A 23,091-nucleotide genomic window follows, 5' to 3' on the forward strand; every position below is an offset into this window, starting at 1 on the left:
CAGTCCAAGCCCCTGCCTGCACCCTTCTCACTTGTTCTTGCTTCAGCTGCAGCAGGTCAAGAAAAACCCTGAGCACACTTAAAGTTTCCAGGGAGCTGTGTCTTTGGTGCTTTCAATTTGGTATTAATTACTGCACAGAAGCAGCTACTCCCTGAGTAAAGCAGCTAAGATTGTCTCTCTTCGGAGCTCCTGGGCTGAGGACGTTCTGCAGTGTGGTGCCTCCAGCCGTGCATTGGCTTCACAGGGCCAAGTGTGATTCTCCCAGCTAGCAGGGAGGGCTCCTTGAGGCATGATCTCCAGCAGCTCTCAGCTGCAGCCAGTTTTCCAGGTGTAAATGGGGTGCAGGTGGTGGCTGAAAGCAAAGGGAAAGGAGGAGGACTTGTCTGAAGAGGTTTCAGTGGGGTATTGGTTGTTATGAGAGCTGACTTAGGCAATGTAAGCAGAGAGGAATACATCAGGGGAGCTTCTCACGTTTCTGTGCTCTCCACTGAGGGTATTTTGAGGTAGCTTTAACCCTGGGGAGGACCATAGGGTGCATAGAGCTGAGTGAAGGATGGGCTGGCAGATGACGAGTGCATGGGGTGTACAGATGGTCCCCTGCTCCTCCCCTTAGGGTCCCTGGTATCCAGTGAGGTCACAGGCAGCTGGTTCAAGACTGATTTGGGTGGGAGGGGACCTTGAAAGGTCATCTAACTCAACTCTCCCTGCAATCAGCAAGGACACCTTAGTTGCTCAAAGCCACATCCAACCTGACCTGCAGTGGTTCCAGGGATCAGGCATCCACCACCTCGCTGGGCAACCTGGGCCAGGTCTCACAGCATCACAGTATCACAGTATAATTAGGATTGGGAGAGACCTCACAGATCATCAAGTCCAACCCTTTACCACAGAGCTCAAGGCCAGACCATGGCACCAAGTGCCACGTCCAATCCTGCCTTGAACAGCTCCAGGGACGGCGACTCCACCACCTCCCCGGGCAGCCCATTCCAGTGTCCAATGACTCTCTCAGTGAAGAACTTTCTCCTCACCTCCAGCCTAAATCTCCCCTGGCGTAGCTTGAGGCTGTGTCCTCTTGTTCTGGCGCTGGCCACCTGAGAGAAGAGAGCAACCTCCTCCTGGCCACAACCTCCCCTCAGGTAGTTGTAGACAGCAATAAGGTCTCAACATTCTCAGTGTAAAAAGTTCCTTACGCCCAGCCTAAATGTCCCCTCTTTTGGTTTAAAGCCACCACCCAAGATACGGAGGTGCCAGTGGGGTGCAGCCGTGGGCTCTTGTGAGTTCTGTGAGCTGTGGGAGGACTGATGAGGAGAGCCGAGCGAGAAGCAGGGAAGCAGCATTGGGATCGAGCTGGGACAGAGCCCCCGCGCACACTGGGAATGGTCACTCGGCCGTTTCCCCCATCCCTGCAGCCGGCACCGAGAGGGTTACGGAAGGCGGGGACGCACCGGGGCTCACCGGTACCGGCACAGCCGGCGGTGGGTACCCGCCCCCGGCCCCGGGGAAGCCCTATCCGCTTCCCCTCCCTCTTCATTACACACACACACACACACCCCGGGAGCTGCTACTATGGCCCCGCGGCCGGAGCCGCCGCCTCCACCGCCTCCCCGGCCCCGTGGAGACGGAGGGGGCGGCGGGACGGGGCGGCCCTGGGCGTAGGGAGCGGGGGAGGCCCGGAGGATGCTGGCGGCGGTCGGGCGAGGACAAGCGCATCGCTTCGGGACTGGGGCTGCGGCAACCGGTGGGCTCCCAGCGTGGCCCCTCCCAGCCTTTCTCCGTCCATTCATCCGTTCATCCTTCCATCCATCCATCCCCGGTGGAACGAAGCGTCTCGGCGAAGGGTAAAGAGAGGAGGAACTGTGAGGGTTGCCCCCCGAAAGCGGCTGCCCTCGAAGGAGGAGCAGGGAGGCATCGCGACATCTTTCAGCTCCACGTCGCTTCGGTTGCACCCGGGCAGTGCGCAAGGGCTGGAGGAGAGCCGGGGAAGCAGGACCGCTCCGCTCCCGGCCTCCCCACCGCCCCGCTGCCCACTCTCCGTAGCTGTCACCCTCCGGCTGCTCCGCGGCACGCAGCGCGATCTGGGGTGACGGCCACGGGAGAAGGGGACAGGCCCGGTGGCGAGGCAGGGATGCTGTGGGCAACACCGTGGTGAGCATCGGGGCGCGGGGGCCCGCGGCGTTTCGGCGGGGTCGGGGCAGGCGGCGGCACCACGATGCCCAGGAGCAGGGCTTTCTCCGAGCCCGAGTACTCGGCCGAGTACTCCGCCGACTACTCCGTGAGCTTGCCCTCGGACCCCGAGCACGGCGTGGGTCGGACCCACGAGGTGACGGTGCGCAGCTCGGGGCCCTGCCTCTGCCTCCCCCGCTTCATGCGCCTCACCTTCGCTCCCGAGTCCTTGGAGAACCTCTACCAGACCTATTTCCGTCGGCAACGCCACGAAACCCTCCTGGTGCTGGTGGTCTTCGCTGCTCTCTTTGACTGCTATGTCCTCATCATGTGCGCCGTGGTCTACGCCGCCGACAAGCTGGCTCCGGTGCTGGCGGCAGCGGCCGGGCTGGTGGCTCACATCCTGCTCTTCATCCTTTGCAAGTACAGGCTGCTCCCCGAGCGGGTGGCCCGCAGGTTCCTGCCTTACGTCCTCTGGGTCCTCATCTTGGCCCAAATCTTCTGCTACCTTGGTCTCAACTTCTCCCGCTCGCCCGAGGCCAGCGACACGGTGGGCTGGCAGGCTTTCTTCGTCTTCTCCTTCTTCATCACTCTGCCCCTGCGCTTGGCCCCCATCGTGCTCATCACCGCCGTCTCCTGCGGCATTCATACCCTGGTTCTCGGTGTCACCGTTGCCCAGCAGCGACAGGACGCCCTGGACGAGGGCACACTGCTGAGACAGGTACCAGGGGACACGGGGCGGTGGGACCTGACAGGCAAATCATCCTCGTTTGGTCAGGTTCTGTGAGTCACTGCTGGCTCCATCCCCATCCCTATGGAATGGGTTTGATCCAGGCTTTTGAAGCTAATCCTTGGTGTTTGCTGGCAGCTGGGGACTCCCCACAACATATCCAGGGATCAACCCACACTGGGTTCTGGAGCAGATGTGACCCTGTAAACATGGGTCCATGCCCAGGAGCCACCCAGGCTCTGCTTGGGTAGCTGGGGAAACTGAGGCACAGTAGGCTGTGGGCCTGGCAGCCTCGCTTGTGCCTGTTTCCCTCTGAATCACTGAAATGGTCCAAAAAGGCCATTTTTAGCAGAAATGTGGCAAGGGGCCAGCTTCTGGGCTCACAGACATCCACTGGAGCTTTCCCAGGAGGAAGGAGCTGGGCAGCCACTCGGCCCCAGCTTAGTCCCCTACCACCCAGCCCTCTCTCTGGAGCAGAGCCTGGGAACTGCCTGGGGTGATTTTCTGCCCCAGCAAAGCTGGAGAAACAACATCCTCAAGCATGAGTGTGACCCTAAGGACGAGCTACCTGTTCATGCATGCAGCAGAGGCAGGGGCAGAGGGGTGAGGGGAGGGGAGAGCAATCCCTGGCCCATCAGATTCTCAGTATTTGCTGTGAGAGGCTTGCCTGGAACAGCTAGAGACTGTTTTTATTCCCTTCATCAGTGGGTTTCACATCGTGGCCTAGTCCCTTTCCTCCCACTCATGTCCCTGTCAGCCGACCCATCAATCTCAGGAGCTTTTCCATGGCTGAGGTGAGGGAAAAGTCCCCAGGTCTGAAAACTTGTGTGCTGGTGACTGCTGACAGCAGTGGGGAAATTCCTCCTAGAAGCATCTGATTTGCCCCACTATGGTACAAGAGGATGCTGTGGGGAAAGTCCTCCTAGAAGCATCTGATTTGCCCCACTATGGTACAAGAGGATGCTGTGGGGAAAGTCCTCCTAGAAGCATCTGGTTTGCCCCACTATGGTACAAGAGGATGCTGTGGGGAAAGTCCTCCTAGAAGCATCTGATTTGCCCCACTATGGTACAAGAGGATGCTGTGGGGAAAGTCCTCCTAGAAGCATCTGGTTTGCCCCACTATGGTATGAGAGGATGCTGTGGGGAAAATCCTCCTAGAAGCATCTATTTGCCCCACTATGGTACAAGAGGATGCTGTGGGGAAATTCCTCCTAGAAGCATCTGATTTGCCCCACTATGTATGAGAGGATGCTGTGGGGAAAGTCCTCCTAGAAGCATCTATTTGCCCCACTATGGTACAAGAGGATGCTGTGGGGAAATTCCTCCTAGAAGCATCTATTTGCCCCACTATGGTACAAGAGGATGCTGTGGGGAAAGTCCTCCTAGAAGCATCTGGTTTGCCCCACTGTGGTATGAGAGGATGCTGTGGGGAAATTCCTCCTAGAAGCATCTATTTGCCCCACTATGGTACAAGAGGATGGTGTGGGGAAAGTCCTCCTAGAAGCATCTATTTGCCCCACTATGGTACAAGAGGATGCTGTGGGGAAAGTCCTCCTAGAAGCATCTGGTTTGCCCCACTATGTATGAGAGGATGCTGTGGGTCAGGTGCTGGGAGACCTGCAGCTGCTCCCAGCCTAAGTAGGAAGAGCCAGGGAGGATGTTTGCTTTTGGGGAGTGTTGAGCCTGTGGTCACACTGGAACCTCGGAGAATGGAGCCTGTCCTCCAAAAAACCCAAAGCTGCTGTTTTTTCCCCTGTCTCTGGAGCGCTCAGTTTTGGACCCCCAGGATGGGACATCTCCTGGTGGCACTGTGCAAAGAGAAGCACTTCTGGGGCACCGCTCCTGGAGCCGGGCTGGTGGGACAGCCGCGTGGGTGCCCTCTCGCCCCTGCCTAGCCAGAGGCACCGCGCTGCCAGGAGACACCCTGGCACAGCAAGAGGCTTCCCCAGGTTTTGCTCCTTCTCTGGGATGCAAATGCTGCACGTGGCCCTTCCAAAGCCAAGGAAACCTCTTGCTGCCACCAGCCTCGGGATGGCTGCCGCCGCCGCTGCCACCGCCGCGTTAATCATTGGCGTGGCACCGAGAGGCCGGAGCCGGTAAAACCTTGGCAACGCAGCATGCCTGCTGCAAAGGGAGGAACATTGTGTCCAGAAATAAACATCGTGGGCTTTATTCTTACAGCTGCTGGTGCAGCTCCCCGAGGGCACTGCTATTAATAGGAGGAGCCGGAGGATGTCGCTTGAGCTGGGCCGTCACAGCTCCGAGGGGGAGCTTGGCAAACCGTGCTGGCAGCTTCTGCTTTGCTCTTGGCTTTAAAAGAGGAGCCCAAAGGCTGAATCATGGCAAGGGGGTTGAGTAGTTGGTGGTGTCGGAGGTTGTGCCTGCCGTGATTCTATGGTCGAGTCTGGGCCACTCACTAACAAGGGGGTCATTGAGGTGCTGGAGTGCTGTGTCCAGTTCTGGGCCCCTCAATTCAAGAAGGATGTTGAGGTGCTGGAACATGTCCAGAGAAGGGCAACGAAGCTGGTGAGGGGCCTGGAGCACAAATCCTATGAGGAGAGGCTGAGTGAGCTGGGGCTGTTTAGCCTGGAGAAGAGGAGGCTCAGGGGTGATCTTATTACTGTCTACAGCTACCTGAAGGGACATTGTAGCCAGGTGGGGGGTGGCCTCTTCTCCCAGGCAACCAGCAATAGAACAAGGGGACACAGTCTCAAGTTGTGCCAGGGTAGGTCTAGGCTGGATGTTAGGAAGAAGTTCTTCACAGAGAGAGTGATTGGCATTGGAATGGGCTGCCCAGGGAGGTGGTGGAGGCACCGTCCCTGGGGGTGTTCAAGAAAAGCCTGGCTGAGGCACTTAGTGCCATGGTCTGGTTGACTGGATAGGGCTGGGTGCTAGGTTGGACTGGATGATCTTGGAGGTCTCTTCCAACCTGGTTGATTCTATGATTCTATGAGTGTGTCCAGTGATGGGCAATGAGGCTGACAAAGGGCATGGAGTGCATGGCCTGTGAGGAGCTTCTGAGGGAGCTGGGGTTGCTCAGGAGGAGGCTGAGGGGAGACCTCCTTGCTCACTACAGCTATCTGAGGGGAGGTTGGAGTGAGGAGGGGGCAGCTTCTTCTCCTTGGTGGCTAGAGACATGACTAGAGGAAATGGTTTCGAGCTGCTCCAGGGGAGGTTCAGGTAGGATAGGGCTGGGGGATAGGTTGGACTGGATGAGCTTGGAGGTCTCTTCCAACCTGGTTGATTCTATGATGCTAGGAAATATTTTATCACAGAGGGAGTTATCAAACACTGGAATGGTCCTGCCCAGCAGGGCAGTGCTGGAGGTACCATCTCTGGAGGTGTTCAAGCAGCCTATGGACCTGGCTCTTAGGGATGTGGTTCAGTGTTGATCCTTCAGTGCTGGGCTGAGGGTTGCATTGGATGATCTTTGAGGTCTCTTCCAACTGGATGTATTCTGTGATTTGTGAAACATCCTTGGGCTTGGCCAGTGACCCAGTCCTGGTCTCCTTGCACCCCACCAGGACATCTCCTTCATGACACAGGTAGGGAAGGAGAGACAAAACTTGGTCCAGCAGCCCCACACACTCCTGCAAGTGTCTTGCTCTCGCTGCCCTCACATTACTGACTGCAAATAACACCTGGTGACTGTGCCAGGAGCAGGACCTTCTCTTTGCTAAGCACAGGGTCTCCTCTGTGCCAGGAGCAGGGTTTCCTTCATGCTGGCAGCGAGATCTCCTCTGTGCTGGGAGCAGGGTCTCAACCCTGCTGAGCTGTCCTCTGTGTCAGGGCTTTCCACACAGGTTTTGGGGTGTCAGGAGGTGTTTTGCAGCTCAAGGCACACGGGCACATGCTGAAGGAGGTGCTTGGGGCTGAGCACCCATTGCACACCTGTGGGGTGGAGCCAGAAGATGCTTGTTGTGCAATGTGGCTGTTTCATGTGGTGCAGAGTGAGTGGGTTCCCAGGTTTTCCTTTGGCCCCAGTGTGCCAAGCTGTGCTGAGTTACCCCATCCAGCCCTCCTAGAGTGGCCTGTTGTTATGACAACCCAAGAGGCTGGTTAAAAATAGCAAGTGGCTGCTTGTTTTGGGGGTTTCTTCTCTGTGCTCGCCTCCAGATGGCTCTTCATTTGCTGTCTGCTGCATCACGGGTGCAGGAGCTTCCTGGGGATCCCCAGCTCCACCTGTGGGTCCTGGCAAAGGATCTGGCCCTAGAATATTAGCTGGGAGTCCCAGGTGCTCTCCCCTGCTCCTCACACTCTTTATCCACCTCCCAAAGAAGCTTCTTTGCCTGCTTGGCATTTTGTTAACCCCAGCCTGGTGCCACCCCAGCACCTTCCACCCCCATGCCAGGGCCTGGTGTTTATTTCTTGCTGCACGTGGCCTGTTTCAGCCCTGCCTCCACTTCTCCCTGCACGGAAAGGGTTTGCAGCTCCTCTCTGTCTGCATGTGATGATTCCAGGCTGCTCAGGACTTGATGCTGTTGGATGGTAAATACTCCGAGGACAAGGGCACTCGGGGAGCAGGGTCACACTAGGGCTCTCCTCTGGGGATCAGGGAGGGGACAAGGCCAGCAGGGGGGTAGCTGGGCAACAGAAGGATGCTGAGTGCAGTGACACATCCCTGATGGAAACAAGCCTGGGGATGTCTCCATGAGCTTTCTGCTGTCTCCTCCACGTTGGCTGTGACGTAGCCGATGGCCCATGGGGTGGGAGGACATCACCATGTCTCCATCACCCCTTGGAAAGGCTGGGCCCTGTTACATCCTCCCATTGCTCTTCTCCTTGCCAAATTAAACAAACCAAATGCTTTCATGCTTTCCACAGTCATGTGTCCCTCAGTGGTGGTTTCCACAGAGGGCTCTTTGCTCCCATCTGCAAACCTGTGCTATTCCCTCCTGGGCTGCAGAAACATGGGCTCCAGCCTGTGGGATGGTCTAGCTGGTGGGGACAGGGTCTTGTCCAGGGGGACAGATCCTGCCCACAGGAACAGTCCTGCCCATTGAGGTGAAGCCCAGCTGATGAGAATGAGATCCAGCCGATGGAGACAGGGTCCTGCTCAGGAATGGGACAGGTCCAGCATTCTTCCAAGGAATGGGAAAGGTCCAGCTGATGGGGACAGGGTCCTGCTCAGGAATGGGACAGGTCCTGCTGATGGGGACAGGGTCCTGCTCAGGAATGGGACAGGTCCAGCTGATGGGGACAGGATCCTGCTCAGGAATGGGACAGGTCCAGCATTCTTCCAAGGAATGGGAAAGGTCCAGCTGATGGGGACAGGGTCCTGCTCAGGAATGGGACAGGTCCAGCTGATGTGGACAGCGTCCTACCAAGGAATGGGACATGTCCTGCTGATGGGGACAGGATCCTGCCCAGGAATGGGACAGGTCCATCATCCTTCCAAGGAATGGGACAGGACCAGCTGATGGGGACAGAGTCCTGCCCAGGAATGGGACAGGTCCATCATCCTTCCAAGGAATGGGACAGGCCCAGCTGATGGGGACAGGGTCCTGCTCAGGAGTGGGACAGGTCCAGCTGATGGGGACAGGGTGCTACCAAGGAATGGGATAGGTCCAGCTTTCAGGATGAGGCAGCAAGCCTCTGTCCCATTCCTTTGAGCCCCCAGAGAGGCTGTCACAGCCAGCAACAGGCAGGAGCATCCCTCTCTGGTGCTACAGGCTCCCCTCCCACATTTTTGGCCGTCAGGAGGGATGTAGGGAGGCAGGAGCATGAGTAAATGCGTGGGGACAGGGATTTGGCCATGTTTTGCCTGCCTTTGTCTGCACTAAGGGGTGCAATTCCCGCGGTAGGGATGCAGGGAGCCGCTGGCACATGAGCCACCGAGTGCCACCTGCCTTCCCCAGGGCTGCACCCAGCCCCTGCCCACTGCTGCCTTTTTCCACAGCATCTCTGCACGTTTTAACAAGGCCAGATCAGCCCACAGGGACCACGAGAAGTCTCCTGGGGTGCTCAGGGCATAATCCCTTCCAGAGCCGTTTGGCAGAGCCACCGTGAGCACCCCCTGAGCAGTGAACAGTGGTTGTGAGGATGATTCCTCCCCGGGGGGGGTCTTTGATGTCCTCCTCTAGCACTTGAATGCTTTCACCCCCTCTCACCAGTAAGGCTCAGCTGCCTAAACAGGGCCTTGTGGTGACCACTGATGGGGATGAGATTGGGCTGATGGCAACAGGGTCCTGCTCAGGAACGGGACAGGTCCAGCTGATGAGGACAGGGTCCTGCTCAGGAATGGGACAGGTGCTGCTGGTGGGGACAGGGTCCTGCTCAGGAATGGGACAGGTCCAGCTGATGGGGACAGGATCCTGCTCAGGAATGGGACAGGTCCAGCTGATGGGGACAGAATCTTGCTCAGGAATGGGACAGGTCCAGCTGATGAGGACAGGGTCCTGCTCAGGAATGGGACAGATCCAGCTGATGAGGACAGGGTCCTGCTCAGGAATGGGACAGGTGCTGCTGGTGGGGACATGGTCCTGCTCAGGAATGGGACAGGTCCAGCTGATGGGGACAGGATCTTGCTCAGGAATGGGACAGGCCCAGCTGATGGGGACAGAATCTTGCTCAGGAATGGGACAGGCCCAGCTGATGGGGACAGAATCTTGCTCAGGAATGGGACAGGCCCAGCTGATGGGGACAGAATCTTGCTCAGGAATGGGACAGGTCCAGCTGATGGGGACAGGGTCCTGCTCAGGAATGGGACAGGCCCAGCTGATGGGGACAGGATCCTGCTCAAGAATGGGACAGGCCCAGCTGATGGGGACAGGGTCCTGCTCAGGAATGGGACAGGTCCAGCTGTTGGGGACAGGGTCCTGCTCGGGAATGGGACAGGTCCAGCTGATGGGGACAGGGTCCTGCTCGGGAATGGGACAGGTCCAGCTGATGGGGACAGGGTCCTGCTCGGGAATGGGACAGGTCCAGCTGATGGGGACAGAATCTTGCTCAGGAATGGGACAGATCCAGCTGATGGGGACAGGGTCCTGCTCGGGAATGGGACAGGTCCAGCTGATGGGGACAGGGTCCCATGGTGATGCGCTCCCCACCAGAGAAGCTGGGGCTTCCCCTCTGTCTCCACTCACCCTCGTCTCCCTTTCTCTGCCCCCAAAGATCCTGTCCAACGTGGCCATCTACCTTTGTGCCATCACGGTGGGCACCATGTCCTACTACATGGCCGACCGCAAGCACCGCAAAGCCTTCCTCGAAGCGCGCCAGTCCCTCGAGGTCAAGCTCAACCTGGAGGAGCAGAGCCAGCAGCAGGTAGGACAAGGGGACTGCGTGGGGACAGTGGGCCAGGGGACCCACACAGAGGAGGGCATGGCTTTGGTAGACAGATCAGGCACCCACAGCGTGGTGCCACCCTGGCTGGTGGTGACAGGCACAGGACGACCTGAGGTGGGAAACGCATTTGTGCTTGCTCAGGTTGGGAGCTCGCTGCGTGACCGTCCCCTTCCAGGACCTCCCAGCTCCTGCCGTGGCAACCCCCACGCTGTGCTCGTGCCTGAGCACTGCCAGGCAGCAGGTCCCTGGCGGCCGAGCAGGTTCCCATCCCCATGTGCCACCACGTGGCACGCTCCCAGCTGCACCCACGCAGCAGGTCCCTGGGCACGGCCACGTGGCAGGTCCCCAGCAGTCTCCTTGCACAGTCACATTGCAGGTCCCTAAGCGCGGCCATGTGGCAGGTCCCAAAGCCTGCACACGGCAGCGTGGCAGGTCCCCACGCAGCGCGTCCCTGGGCGCAGCCACGCCGCAGGTCCCCACCCCGACAAGGCACGGCCATGCAGCGCCTCCCTGCCCCCCGGCACAGCAACACGGCAGATCTCCATCCCCCATCCCCATCCTCCTGCCCACACAGCAGGTCCCCATCAGTCTCCTTGACTGTCTCATGGGTGCTTCACGGGGGGGAAAGCTGGCAGCAGGCAGAGCCAGCTGCTCTCTGCTCATCCCATGAGTGATGCCAGCTGAGACAGAGCCCCACGGCTGTACTGTCACCACGCTGTGCTGACCCAGACAGAGAAGAGGTCAGAGGGCACCAGGCAGCATGGTAGGAAGCAGCTGTTTCAAGCTCTGTTGTCTCCAGCCATGGTCCAGCTGGGCTAATTTTAGCACCTTCTCTGGGACCTCTCTCCCCATCTCCCATCTTTTATCTGGCTGAGCTGCTGCCAGCAATTTGCTCCCAATGGCAACAAGAGACACGTGGAGGGGCCAGGCCAGTGCCACCAGTGTCCTCTTTGCTGTGAGTCTTGGTTGGATGCTCTGATGCCTAATATGGGCTCAGGTCCAGGGAGGGGTTTGGGCTGATGAGGGGCAACCCTGGAGCTGGGGAATGCCGAGTGTGAGAGCATCTCTGCAGCCCCAGAGGGGCAGAAGAAGGGATGTGGGGAATTGTTGTCAGATGGGTGCTGTTCCTCAGGGAACTGAGCTAAAAATAGCCTGTGGTGTTGCAGGGAAGGCTGGCAGCGAGAGACCCACTGCTGTGGGGCAGGCAGCTGGATCCATCTCTCCTCCCTCCAGGCCATCTGTGCTGGCTGAACCTGCAGCCTCAGAAGCAGAGCCGAGAGGAGCTGGGGAGCTCCCTTGTGCCTCCCCGGCAGCCCCCGGGGGCGGGGATGAGGACACGGTGCCGTTCCTCCAGCAACGGCTGCACCACGGCTGTGCACGGAGGCTGCTGCAGCCCAGGGGAAACCCACTTCATTAGCTCACTTACTTACAGTTAGTGCAGCTCCCCACGCACAGCCAGCCACTTCTATCCCTCCTCCAGCTCTGGGGCTCCAGGAGATCTTTCCTGATGATCTGGACCAGGGGATTGAGAACATCAGGCCCAGCCCACATGGGTTTAGGAAGGGCAGGTCCTGCCTGACCAACCTGAGCTCCTTTTATGATCAGGTTCCTGCCTGTTGAACGTGGGGCAGGCTGTGAACGGAGTCTGCCTGAGCTGCAGCAAAGCCTTTGACACTGTCTGCCACAGCAAGCTCCTGGCATAGCTGGAAGCTCATGGTTTGGACAGATTCACTCTGGTATGGGTCAAGAAGTGGCTGGAGTGCCAGGCCCAGAGAGTGGTGGTGAATGGTGCCACAACCAGTTGGCAGCTGGCACTAGTGGTGTTCCCCAGGGATCAGTGCTGGGCCCAGTCCTGTTCAATAACTTTATTGATGATCTGGACCAGGGGATTGAGTCCAGCATCAGTAAGTTTGCAGATGACACCAAGCTAGGAGCAGCTGTGGAGCTGTTGGAGGGTAGGAGAGCACTGCAGAGGGACCTGGCCAGGCTGGATGGGTGGGCAGAGGCCAATGGGAGAGACTGAACAAGGCCAAGTGCAGGATTCTACACTTTGGCCACAACAACCCCAAGCAGCACTACAGGCTGGGGACTGAGTGGCTGAGAGCAGCCAGGCAGAGAAGGACCTGGGGGTGCTGGTAGACAGTAGCTGAACAGGAGCCAGCAGTGTGCCCAGGTGGCCAAGAGACCCAATGGCATCCTGGGCTGGCTCAGGAGCAGTGTGGGCAGCAGGACAAGGGAGGTTCTTCTGCCCCTGGACTCAGCACTGCTCAGGCCACACCTTGAGTGCTGTGTCCAGTTCTGGGCTCCTCAATTCAAGAGAGATGTTGAGGTGCTGGAAGGTGTCCAGAGAGGGGCAAGGAAGGTGGTGAGGGGCCTGGAGCACAGCCCTGTGAGGAGAGGCTGAGGGAGCTGGGGGTGTGCAGCCTGCAGAAGAGGAGGCTCAGGGCTGACCTCATTGCTGTCTGCAACTCCCTGAAGGGAGAACATGTGGAAAAAGTGAGGGAATAGTGCAAGGAGTGGTTAACCAAGTGTTGGCACTCTGCACTTTACAGCAGCCCTTTACACTGCGTGTTTAGACTGTGCCTTTAGCACTGCTGCTGTGCACAGGCACTCAGCCTGTGGATCTGCACCATGGCTTCACACCTCTGTGGCACTGCACTGGGTACAGCCTCAGCTTCACGTTAAGGTGAACCTCCTTCCTTGCTTGCTGCCCCCAGGAGCGGCTGATGCTCTCCATCCTGCCCAAGCATGTGGCCGATGAGATGCTGAAGGACATGAAGAAGGACCCGAGCCAGAAGGAGATGCAGCAGTTTAACACCATGTACATGTACCGCCACGAGAACGTCAGGTAGGAGCAGCTCCTCTGTGCTGTGTCCAGTTCTGGGTCCCTCAGTTCAAGAGAGATGTTGAGGTGCTGGAAGGTGTCCAGAGAAGGGCAAGGAAGCTGGTGAGGGGCCTGGAGCACAGCCCTGTGAGGAGAGGCTGAGGGAGCTTGGGGTGTGCAGCCTGCAGAAGAGGAAGCTCAGGGCAGAGCTCTTTGCTGTCTGCAGCTACCTGAAGGGAGGCTGTAGCCAGGTGGGGTTGGGCTCTGCTGCCAGGCAAGCAGCAACAGAAGAAGGGGACAGAGTGTCAAGTAGTGTCAGGGGAGGTCTAGGCTGGATGTTGTTAGGAAGTTGTTGTCAGAGAGAGTGATTGGCATTGGAATGGGCTGCCCAGGGAGGTGGTGGAGTCTCTGTGCCTGGAGGTGTTGAAGCCAAGCCTGGCTGAGGCACTTAGTGCCATGGTCTGATTGATTGGATAGGGCTGGGTGCTAGGTTGGACTGGCTGAGCTTGGAGGTCTCTTCCAACCTGCCTGATTCTGTGATTCTGTGATCACTGGGTGGTTGAAAGAACCACTGATTTTTTTGGACAGAAAAGTGTGTTTTGCAGCCCTGGCTAGGGAAGAGGGGAGAGGTTGGGGTGGTTTGCAGCTAAAGCTTTGGGTTGTCAAGCCTTGGAGCAGGCTGTCCGGGGAAGTGGGGGAGTCACCACCCCTGGAGGGATCTAGATGTGTTGGTGGATGTGATTTAATGGTCACCTGGCAGTGCTGGGGGGTTGAACTCGATGATCCTAGATAGCCTGATCTAGAATAGGGTGTCCCTGCCCATGGCAGGGGGGTTGGAACTAGCTGAGCCCTGTGGTCCCTTCCAACTCTGACTGATTCTATGATCCTAAAGGTCTCTTTAGGAGAGGGTGAAAGGAGGTGACTCCCAACCAGACCGAGGTTTGGGGCACTCTTGTGCTCCAACCATAGTTTGCAAAGCCATGTCCCAGAGGAGGACCCAGGGCTGGGGACACGCTGGGGCTGAACTGCTGCTGCCTGTTGCTCCCTGCAGCATCCTTTTTGCTGACATCGTGGGCTTCACGCAGCTCTCCTCATCCTGCAGCGCCCAGGAGCTGGTGAAGCTCCTCAACGAGCTCTTTGCCCGCTTCGACAAGCTGGCAGCTGTAAGTGACACCCCCTTGCCCCTGCAGCACCCAGCCTGGCATGTCACTTGGAGCCACCACCCCACCCTTGCCCCGAGCCAAAAGCTACATCCTGGGATGGGATGAGGAGGTTAAAATAGGATTGCTCCAGGATGTTAGAGACGCCCTGAGATGCAAAAATAGAGCTGGGAAGGGGGTGGGGAGGCTGCCCAGGAGCCAGGAGGGCCCTCTCCAGCCAGGATGCAGCCAGACAAACCCTCGAGGGAGGCAGGGTGGGAATGGAAAATCCAATTATTTGTGTCTGCCAGGCGTGGGAGGCTTCTGCACGGTCAAGGGCAGCCTGTGAGAGGGCTGAAAGGAACTGGGGGAAGTCCCAGGCGATGGATGGGGCTGATGCTGTGCCTTCTCCCCACCCCCTGTCCCCAGAAATACCATCAGCTGCGCATCAAGATCCTGGGAGACTGCTACTACTGCATCTGCGGGCTCCCCGAGTACCGGGAGGACCACGCTGTTTGCTCCATCATGATGGGGCTGGCCATGGTGGAGGCCATTTCGTAAGGGCTCTGTCCTCAAAGAGGGGCAGTAGGGTGGGCAGGAGGTCCTGGTGGGATGGGGTGCAGGATGGGGAGGTTCAGAGGTCTAGACTCTGCAAAGTGTAGTAAAATATGGAAGGGTGGTAAATAATAGGGGGAAGGTTGGGATGGGGATGGGCTGTGGGTGGAGCGTGGAGTGGTTGGGAGTCAGTTCTCAAGAAAGGTGGGGACTATGTTTTTCAGCAGGGCCTGTTGTGACAGCACAAGGGGTGGTGGTTTTAAACTCAAAGAGGGGAGACTCAGGCTGGATCTAAGGAAGACACTGTTTACACTGAGGGTGGTGAGACACTGGCCCAAGTTGCCCGGAGAGGTGGTAGATGCCCCATCCCTAGAATCATTCCTCTTCTCCCAGGCAACCAGCAATAGAACAAGGGGACACAGTCTCAAGTTGTGCTGGGGTAGGTCTCGGCTGGATGTTAGGAGGAAGTTGTTGTCAGAGAGAGTGATTGGCATTGGAATGGGCTGCCCAGGGAGGTGGTGGAGTCTCTGTGCCTGGAGGTGTTGAAGCCAAGCCTGGCTGAGGCACTTAGTGCCATGGTCTGGTTGCTTGGGCAGGGCTGGGTGCTAGGTTGGACTGGCTGAGCTTGGAGGTCTCTTCCAACCTGGTTGATTCTATGATTCTAAGTCAGGTTGGATGGGCCTCTGAGCATCATGTTCTAGCCCTGCTGCCCGCAAGGGGGTTGGACGAGATGCCCTCTGACCAAACCCTTCTGTGGCTCTGTGATATCACCCATGTGTGTCCCTCACCCCCAGCTACGTGCGGGAGAAGACCAAGACGGCGGTGGACATGCGGGTGGGGGTGCACAGCGGGACGGTGCTGGGGGGCGTGCTGGGCCAGAAGCGCTGGCAGTACGACGTGTGGTCCACCGACGTCACCGTGGCCAACAAGATGGAGGCAGGAGGCATCCCTGGGTGAGTATCTCTGGTGAGACCCCGAACAATGGTGCTGGGTCCACCCTTGGGGTCCTCAGCATAGGAGTGATGTGGACCTGTCTGATAAAGCAGCGGCCACAAACGTGACGCAAGGGCCAGAAGCCCTCTGCTGTGAGGGCAGGCTGAGGTTGGGAGAAGAGAAGGCTCCAGGAAGACCTTCTTGTGGCCTTCCGGTACTTTAAAGGAGTCACTAAGAGATGGGGACAGACTTTTTACCAGGGCCTGCTGCGACAGGGCAAGGGGTGATGGTTTGAAACTAAAAGAGGAGAGATTCAGACTAGAGAGAAGGAAGAAATTGTTTATACTTAGGGTGGTAAGACCCAGGCCCAGGGTGCCCAGAGAGGTGGTAAATGCCCCATCCCTGGAACAATTCCAGGTCAGGTTGGTACAGGGCTCTGAGCATCCTGCTCTACTTGCAGCTGTCCCTGCTGACTGCAGGCAGATTGGACTCGAAGAGCTTCAAATGTCCCTTCCTGTCCAAACCGTTCTATGATTCTGTGGTGCCCAGAGGGGAGGTGGCTGGGATATGGTGCGCTGCATCCGAGGATAACCCTGGCACCCGGTGCTGGCAGGCGGGTGCACATCTCGCAGAGCACCATGGACTGCCTGAAGGGCGAGTTCGAGGTGGAGCCGGGTGAAGGTGGGTCACGCTGCGAGTACCTGAAGGAGAAGGGCATCGTCACCTACCTCGTCGTGGTCCCCAAGCAGCCCCTGCGCAACGGCATCAACGGGGTGGTGAGTGGCAGTGGTGATGCCACGGCAAGCCGTGGGGCGCACACGCCTCACTGCGACCCACCCCCTTCTACCTTGCAGAAGCTGTCGCTGACCTCATCCCACGGCGGTTCCCCGTCGCTGGTCAACACCAAAGAGTGCAACGGCAGCCTCAGCCTGGCCTGCACCAGCCCCGAGGACCTTGAGGAGCCTGACGCCAGGGTGAGGAGCACTCTGGAGAGCGGGGAGGAGGATGGAGAGGTAGAGCCCACGCAAAGCACCTCCCTTCCGGCAGCTCACCTACATCTGGCGGGCTCCTATAGCTGCCCTGGGCTGGTTGAAGATCCCAGCAGTACTGATGCCTGGGCTGTGCTGGCACAGGCGGTGAACCCCTCCTTCCCCAACCCCCGGCGACGGCTGCGGCTGCGGGACCTGGCCGAGCGCGTCATCGACGCCTCGCAGAACGAGCAGGAGCTCAACAAGCTGCTCAACGAAGCGCTGCTGGAGCGCGAGTCCATCCAGGCGTGAGTCACCTCGGCTGGCCCTGCGCGCCCTGGCGTGGCTCGGTGGGTCCCCGGTGCCACCGGGCGCTGACAGGTGGTGTTGCCAACAGGCTGAAGGGGAAGAGCACCTTCCGGCTTTCCATGCGCTTCATTGACCCCGAGATGGAGACTCGCTACTCGGTGGAGAAGGAGAAGCAGAGTGGGGCTGCCTTCAGCTGCTCCTGTGTTGTTCTCTTCTTCACTGCCTTGGTGGAGGTCCTCATTGACCCTTGGTATGGCAGGGAGGGGGTGGGAATGGGTGGCCTGAAGCCATGCTCAGCCCCACTGGGATTCAAACCCATCCCATCATGACCTTTTTGGCAGGTTGGTGGCCAACTACGTGACCTTTGTGGTGGGAGAGATCCTGCTGCTCGTTCTCACCCTCTGCTCACTGGCTGCTATCTTCCCCCGGGTGAGATGGGGTGTGCTCACTGCTCGTGGTGACAGGCCACCCTGCTCTTCCGTCATCCTGAGCCAACAGCCTCCTCCCCTCCCACTTCCTCTCCTCACAGGTCTTCCCCAAAAGGCTTGTGTCCTTCTCCACCTGGATCGACAGGACCCGCTGGGCACGCAACACCTGGGCCATGGCTGCCATCATCATCGTCACCATGGCTGATGTTGTGGACATGGTGAGGCACCAGCCTGCGTGCCAGCAGGGCTGAGCCTGCTGCAGCCGAGCAGCCCGCAGCTGTGCATGGCCGATCGCTAGCGCAGTTAACGGCAAAGGCATTGCAGGGCTGACATTTAGGTCAGGTGTCCTCCTCCTGGGCTTTGGCTGGTCCTGGAGCCCATGCAGAGCTGCACCTTGGCTTTGGCTGGTCATGGAGCCCATGCAGAGCTGCACCTTGGCTTTGGCTGGTCATGGAGCCCATGCAGAGCTACACCTTGTCCCTGCGTCCCCCTCCTCATCCTGCCCTTCTGTCCCCAGCTCAGCTGCTGGCAGGACAACGGCAGGATGGGCAATGGGACCGTGGGGCCACCACAGCTGGGGGGCTGCGGAGAGCAGCCCAAGTACTACAGCTACATCGCCTTGCTGGCCTTGGTGGCCACCATCATGCTGGTACAGGTCAGCCACATGGTGAAGCTGACCCTCATGGTGCTGATCACTGGGGCCACCGGTGCTGTCAACATCTACGCCTGGGAGCACATCTTTGACCAGTACGACCGCCGTCGTGGCCAGCAAAGCACGTAAGGGTGGCAGGGGGAGTGGGTACGGGGTGGAGGGCATGGCCATGCCTGCCATCCACCCACACCTCTCCATCTCTGTTGGCAGGTCCTCCATCGTCCCTTCCAAGTACTCCATGACAGCTATGATCTTCATCGTGATGCTCAGCTTCTACTACTTCTCTCGCCACGTGAGCGACTCTCCCACCCACACCCCAGGAAGTTCCTCTCCCCTCCGTGTCTTCACTTTCAGCCCCTGCCCTTATTTCTTGCAAGCTTCAAGGCATCAGGATTTGTGAACAGCATCTCCATCTCTTCTCTAAGGCTCTGTAGGACTGATGCAGTGCAGAAAACATTTCCATCTTGTCCTCACAGTTAGGGATGGGCAGTAACACGGTGGTCCCAAGGCTCATGCTCACCCTATGTGGGCACCCTGAACCTCAGAGCAGGTCTCATTGCCCAGTTAGGGCTTGTCTCTGAGCCTCCCTCTAGGTTGTCCCTGAGCACAGACTGGCCCCATGGTGGGTAGGATGATCCCAGCACTAGAGGGGCCCCGTTGGTGGGTGGGAGTTGGGGGTGCAGCCATTTCCCTCACCCACAGGTGGAGAGACTGGCCAGAACCCTTTTCCTGTGGAAGATTGATGTCCATGATCAGAAGGAGCGTGTCTACGAGATGAGGCGCTGGAACGAGGCCCTCGTCACCAACATGCTGCCCGAGCACGTGGCCCGCCACTTCCTGGGCTCCAAGAAGAGGGATGAGGTGAGTGGTACCTAACAGAGGGAATTTGCCCCAGCATGGGGGTGGGGGAGCAGCTCCAGATCTGAAGGCTTTGCCATAGACTCTAGCTGATGCTCTTTGGTTGGATGAAGATGATGTCTTGGCCATGCGAGTTGAGGTTGCAGAAGACTCGCGTGATGAGACGGCTTTGCAGGAGGGTTGGCTGGAGGGGGTGGTGCGACGTGTGGCCATGTCCCCTGGCCCTCAGCCACCCTCTCATCCCACCACCAGGAGCTGTACAGCCAGTCCTACGATGAGATCGGGGTCATGTTCGCGTCGCTCCCCAACTTTGCTGACTTCTACACAGAAGAGAGCATCAACAACGGCGGCATCGAGTGCCTGCGCTTCCTCAACGAGATCATCTCCGACTTCGACGCGGTGAGTGGCGATGGAGCTGGCCACAGCAGTGCTGCTGGGCATGCTCAGACCTTCCTCCCCTGCACTGGCCGTGGCCTCAGGGTGTCTGAGGGTCTCGTCTCCACGGCTCAGCTCCTGGATGAACCCCAGTTCCGGTGCATCACCAAAATCAAAACCATCGGCAGCACCTACATGGCCGCCTCGGGAGTGACCCCGGATGCCAACGCCAATGGCTACAGTGCCAAGGTGAGGGGTGTGAACGGTGGGCAAGAGGTGAGCAGGTGTGACAGGAAAACTGCTCAACAGAGGGTGTTGATCGACAGGCAGCTGGAGATGAGTCAGTGTGTGCCCAGGTGGCCAAGAAGGCCAATAACATCCTGGCTAGGATCAGCAGTAGTGTGGTCACCAGCACTAGGGCAGGGATTGTCCCCCTGCACTTGGCACTGCTGAGGCCACACCTCAAATCCTGGGTTCAGTTTTGGGACCCTCACTTGAATAAGGAGCAAAGCTGGAGGTGGGGAGATTGAGAGTGGAGGTGAGGAGGAAGTTGTTGAGCAGGAGAGTGGTGAGAGGCTGGACTGGGTTGCCCAGGGAGGTGGTTGAGGCCCCATGGCTGGAGGTGTTTGAGGCCAGGCTGTGTGAGGCTGTGTGCAGCCTGCTCTAGGGTAGAGTGTCCCTGGGCATGGCAGGGGGGTTGGAACTGGCTGCTCCTTGTGGTCCCTTCCAACCCTGACTGATTCTATGATTCTAAGGACATCGAGGGGCTGGAGCATATCCAAAGAAGGGTGAGAAAGCTGTTGAAGCGTCTAGAGCACAAGTCTGGTGAGGAGTAGCTGAGGAGCCAGGGCTGTTTAGCCTGGAGAAAAGGAGGCTCAGGGCAGACCTCACTCTCTACAGCTCCCTGAGACAAGGTTAGAGCAAGATGGGGTCAGTCTCTTCTCCCAAGGAACAAGTGATAGGACAAGAGCAAAAGGTCTCAAATTGCACCAGAGGAGGTTTAGGTTGGACATGAGGAAGGGTTGTCAAAGCCTAGAACAGGCTGCCTAGGGCAGTGCTGGAGTCACCATTCCTGGAGGTGTAGATGTGGTGCTGAGGGCCATGGCTAGTGGTGAGCTGGCAGTGCTGGGTTAGTGGTTGGACCTGATGACATTGGAGGTCTTTGCCAACCCAAGCAATAAACAGTTGCACACTTCCCTGACCTGCGCTGCTCTTGCAGAAGGAGACGCTCTCGGATAAGGAGCGCTGGCAGCACTTGGCCGACCTTGCTGACTTTGCCTTAGCCATGAAGGTGACACTGATGAACATCAACTACCAGTCCTTCAATAACTTCATGCTCCGCATAGGCAAGTCCAGGAGTGTGGGGACTGGGGGGGGAAATCTGCCTCGGCACCTCCTGTCCCTGCTTCTCCACCAGTGATGCAACACTGGGAAGCAGCTAAAGTCAGCAGGGCTGAGGGGGAGGGACCTTATTGCCCTGCCCCATGTCCTGGGACAGACTCTCCTGCAGACCAGGATGTCCTGTCCATGTCACCCAGCATGGAGGTGACATCTACTCCCTGTCTTGCTCAGGCATGAACAAGGGAGCTGTGCTGGCCGGCGTCATCGGCGCCCGCAAGCCACACTACGACATCTGGGGCAACACAGTGAACGTGGCCAGCAGGATGGAGTCCACCGGCGTGATGGGGAACATACAGGTGGGGTGATGAGGAGGGGCAGTAACTTGACCACCCATGGTCAGTTGCAGCCTTCAAAACACCCTAGGATTGGAGTGGGAGGGGGAAAGTGCTGCTCGAAGGGTTGGGGCCGGTTGAAGGGCTTCTTCAAGCTGAGAGTGGGGCAAAGTGATGCTTAAAGAAGGGCAGCTCAAGACTGTGGGTTGGAAGACAGGCTGGTGAGTAGAGCCATTGTCTGAACGGCACATGGAGGTCCCTGCTGCCCCTATCACATGCTAGGAAAAGGCCTGCTCCCCATCCTCCCACCATGTTCCCCTGTCCCTGCAGGTGGTGGAGGAGACCCATCTCATCCTGAAGGAATACGGCTTCCGCTTCGTGCGCCGCGGAGCCATCTACGTCAAGGGCAAGGGGGAGCTGCTCACCTTCTTCCTCAAGGGCCGGGAGAAGCAAGGCTCCTTCATCAACAGCTCCTCTGTCACCCTTCCCCATCAGGTGGTGGACAATTCATGAGGCTCTGGCATCTGAGCAGTACCACCTCCCAGCACTGAGCGGGCCGGCTCGGGGAGGGCTTGGGGATGTCCATCCCACCATTGGTCTGGATCTGAAACCACACCTTAGGAAGCCAACCCCTTCCCACCACCTTTCTGAGCCTCGATGGAAGTTTCTGGTGGAGAGGTTTGCTCCGTCATGCCTGTGGCTGAGGAGGAGGGAGGTGTGAGGCCACCTTGGTGAGCTCCTCCGGCTGTTTATGCTTGCCCAAGCACAAAGGAGCCTCCAGCACCAGCTGGGCATGAGGCTGGGGACATGCATCACCCTTCCCCAGGCATCCTGAGCTCCCCCGGCTGTGCCAGGGGGACAGGATGACCTCAAAGTAGCATCATGGGCCTTGGCACGAGGAGATCCAAACTCAGGGCTGGATGGGAAGACGCCAAGTCTCTCTGCGTGCCAGGAGTGGGAGCTACAGCCCAGGAGCATCCAGGCTTTGCTGTTAGTTTGTACCAAGTTCATCCTGGTCACAGAGCACCACAGTCGGGGGATAGAGAGAGCAGTGAAGCCATCCTTGGCTAGGGGAAGCAGGAGAAGGTCCTGACCTTGTGCATTTCAGATCTATAAATATATAGAACACGAGAGGAGAGCTGGACAGGTGCCTTTGGATGGTGCCCCTTCCCTCCCTGCACGCTGCCATCTGCTGCTGCCACTTTGTTGTCGCTTGATGGAACGGAAGAGCTGGGGCGGGCCGAGGAGGGGCTGGGTGGGCTGAGGCCAGGGGAGAAGGCAGGCACCTGCAGAATGTAATTAAGCTACTAGACTCTTGAATAGAAGCAGTTGAGTTTCAAAGCCTGGTTCTGTGCCTGCTTTGTTCTGGGGTGGGGGCTGGAGATGATCACAGGACGTTAGGGGCTGGAAGGGACCCAAGGAGATCATAGAATCAAGCATTTTGGAAGAGACTTCCAAGCTCAGCCAGTCCAACCTAGCACCCAGCCCTGCCCAAGCAACCAGACCATGGCACTCACTGAGTGCCTCAGCCAGGCTTGGCTTCAACACCTCCAGGCACAGAGACTCCACCACCTCCCTGGGCAGCCCATTCCAATGCCAATCACTCTCTCTGACAACAACTTCCTAACAACATCCAGCCTAGACCTCCCCTGGCACAACTTGACACTCTGTCCCCTTCTTCTCTTGCTGCTTGCCTGGCAGAAGAGACCAACCCCACCTGGCTACAGCCTCCCTTCAGGTAGTTGCAGACAGCAATGAGCTCTGCCCTGAGCCTCCTCTTCTGCAAGCTGCACACCCCCAGCTCCCTCAGCCTCTCCTCACAGGGCTGTGCTCCAGGCCCCTCACCACCTTCCTTGCCCTTCTCTGGACACCTTCCAGCACCTCAACATCTCTCTTGAATTGAGGAGCCCAGAACTGGACACAGCACTCAAGGTGTGGCCTGACCACTGCTGAGTCCAGGGGCAGAAGAACCTCCCTTGTCCTGCTGCCCACACTGCTCCTGATGCAGCCCAGGATGCCATTGGCTCTCCTGCCCACCTGAGCACACTGCTGCCTCATCTTCAGCTACTCTCTACCAGCACCCCCAGGTCCCTCCCTGCCTGGCTGCTCTCAGCCACTCAGTCCCCAGCCTGTAGTGCTGCTTGGGGTTGTTGTGGCCAAAGTGTAGAACCCTGCACTTGGCCTTGTTCAATCTCATCCC

General features: G+C 58.3%; 1 protein-coding gene across 2 annotated transcripts; it reads left to right on the plus strand.

Moving 5' to 3' along the window:
- The first annotated feature begins 1,431 nt into the window (after nt 1–1,431).
- ADCY3 (adenylate cyclase 3) lies at nt 1,432–22,232 on the plus strand. 2 transcript variants are annotated; one of them, XM_064146622.1, is made up of 20 exons: nt 1,432–2,884; nt 10,007–10,156; nt 12,895–13,025; nt 14,053–14,164; nt 14,570–14,697; nt 15,490–15,648; nt 16,242–16,404; nt 16,483–16,641; nt 16,762–16,904; nt 16,994–17,155; nt 17,247–17,334; nt 17,435–17,551; nt 17,851–18,110; nt 18,196–18,277; nt 18,688–18,846; nt 19,096–19,242; nt 19,354–19,467; nt 20,438–20,564; nt 20,791–20,915; nt 21,222–22,232. In XM_064146622.1, exons 1-20 carry the CDS (start codon nt 2,210–2,212, stop codon nt 21,402–21,404), a joined length of 3,384 nt encoding a protein of 1,127 aa, XP_064002692.1. In that variant the 5' UTR covers nt 1,432–2,209; the 3' UTR covers nt 21,405–22,232. The 2 variants fall into 2 exon arrangements, with proteins under 2 accessions (XP_064002692.1, XP_064002693.1); XM_064146623.1 differs by having other exon boundaries at nt 16,483–16,602.
- The last annotated feature ends 859 nt before the right edge of the window (nt 22,233–23,091 follow it).

The sequence above is a fragment of the Pogoniulus pusillus genome, chromosome 7 (genome assembly GCF_015220805.1).
Source record: "Pogoniulus pusillus isolate bPogPus1 chromosome 7, bPogPus1.pri, whole genome shotgun sequence".
Classification (NCBI taxonomy): Eukaryota; Metazoa; Chordata; class Aves; order Piciformes; family Lybiidae; genus Pogoniulus; species Pogoniulus pusillus.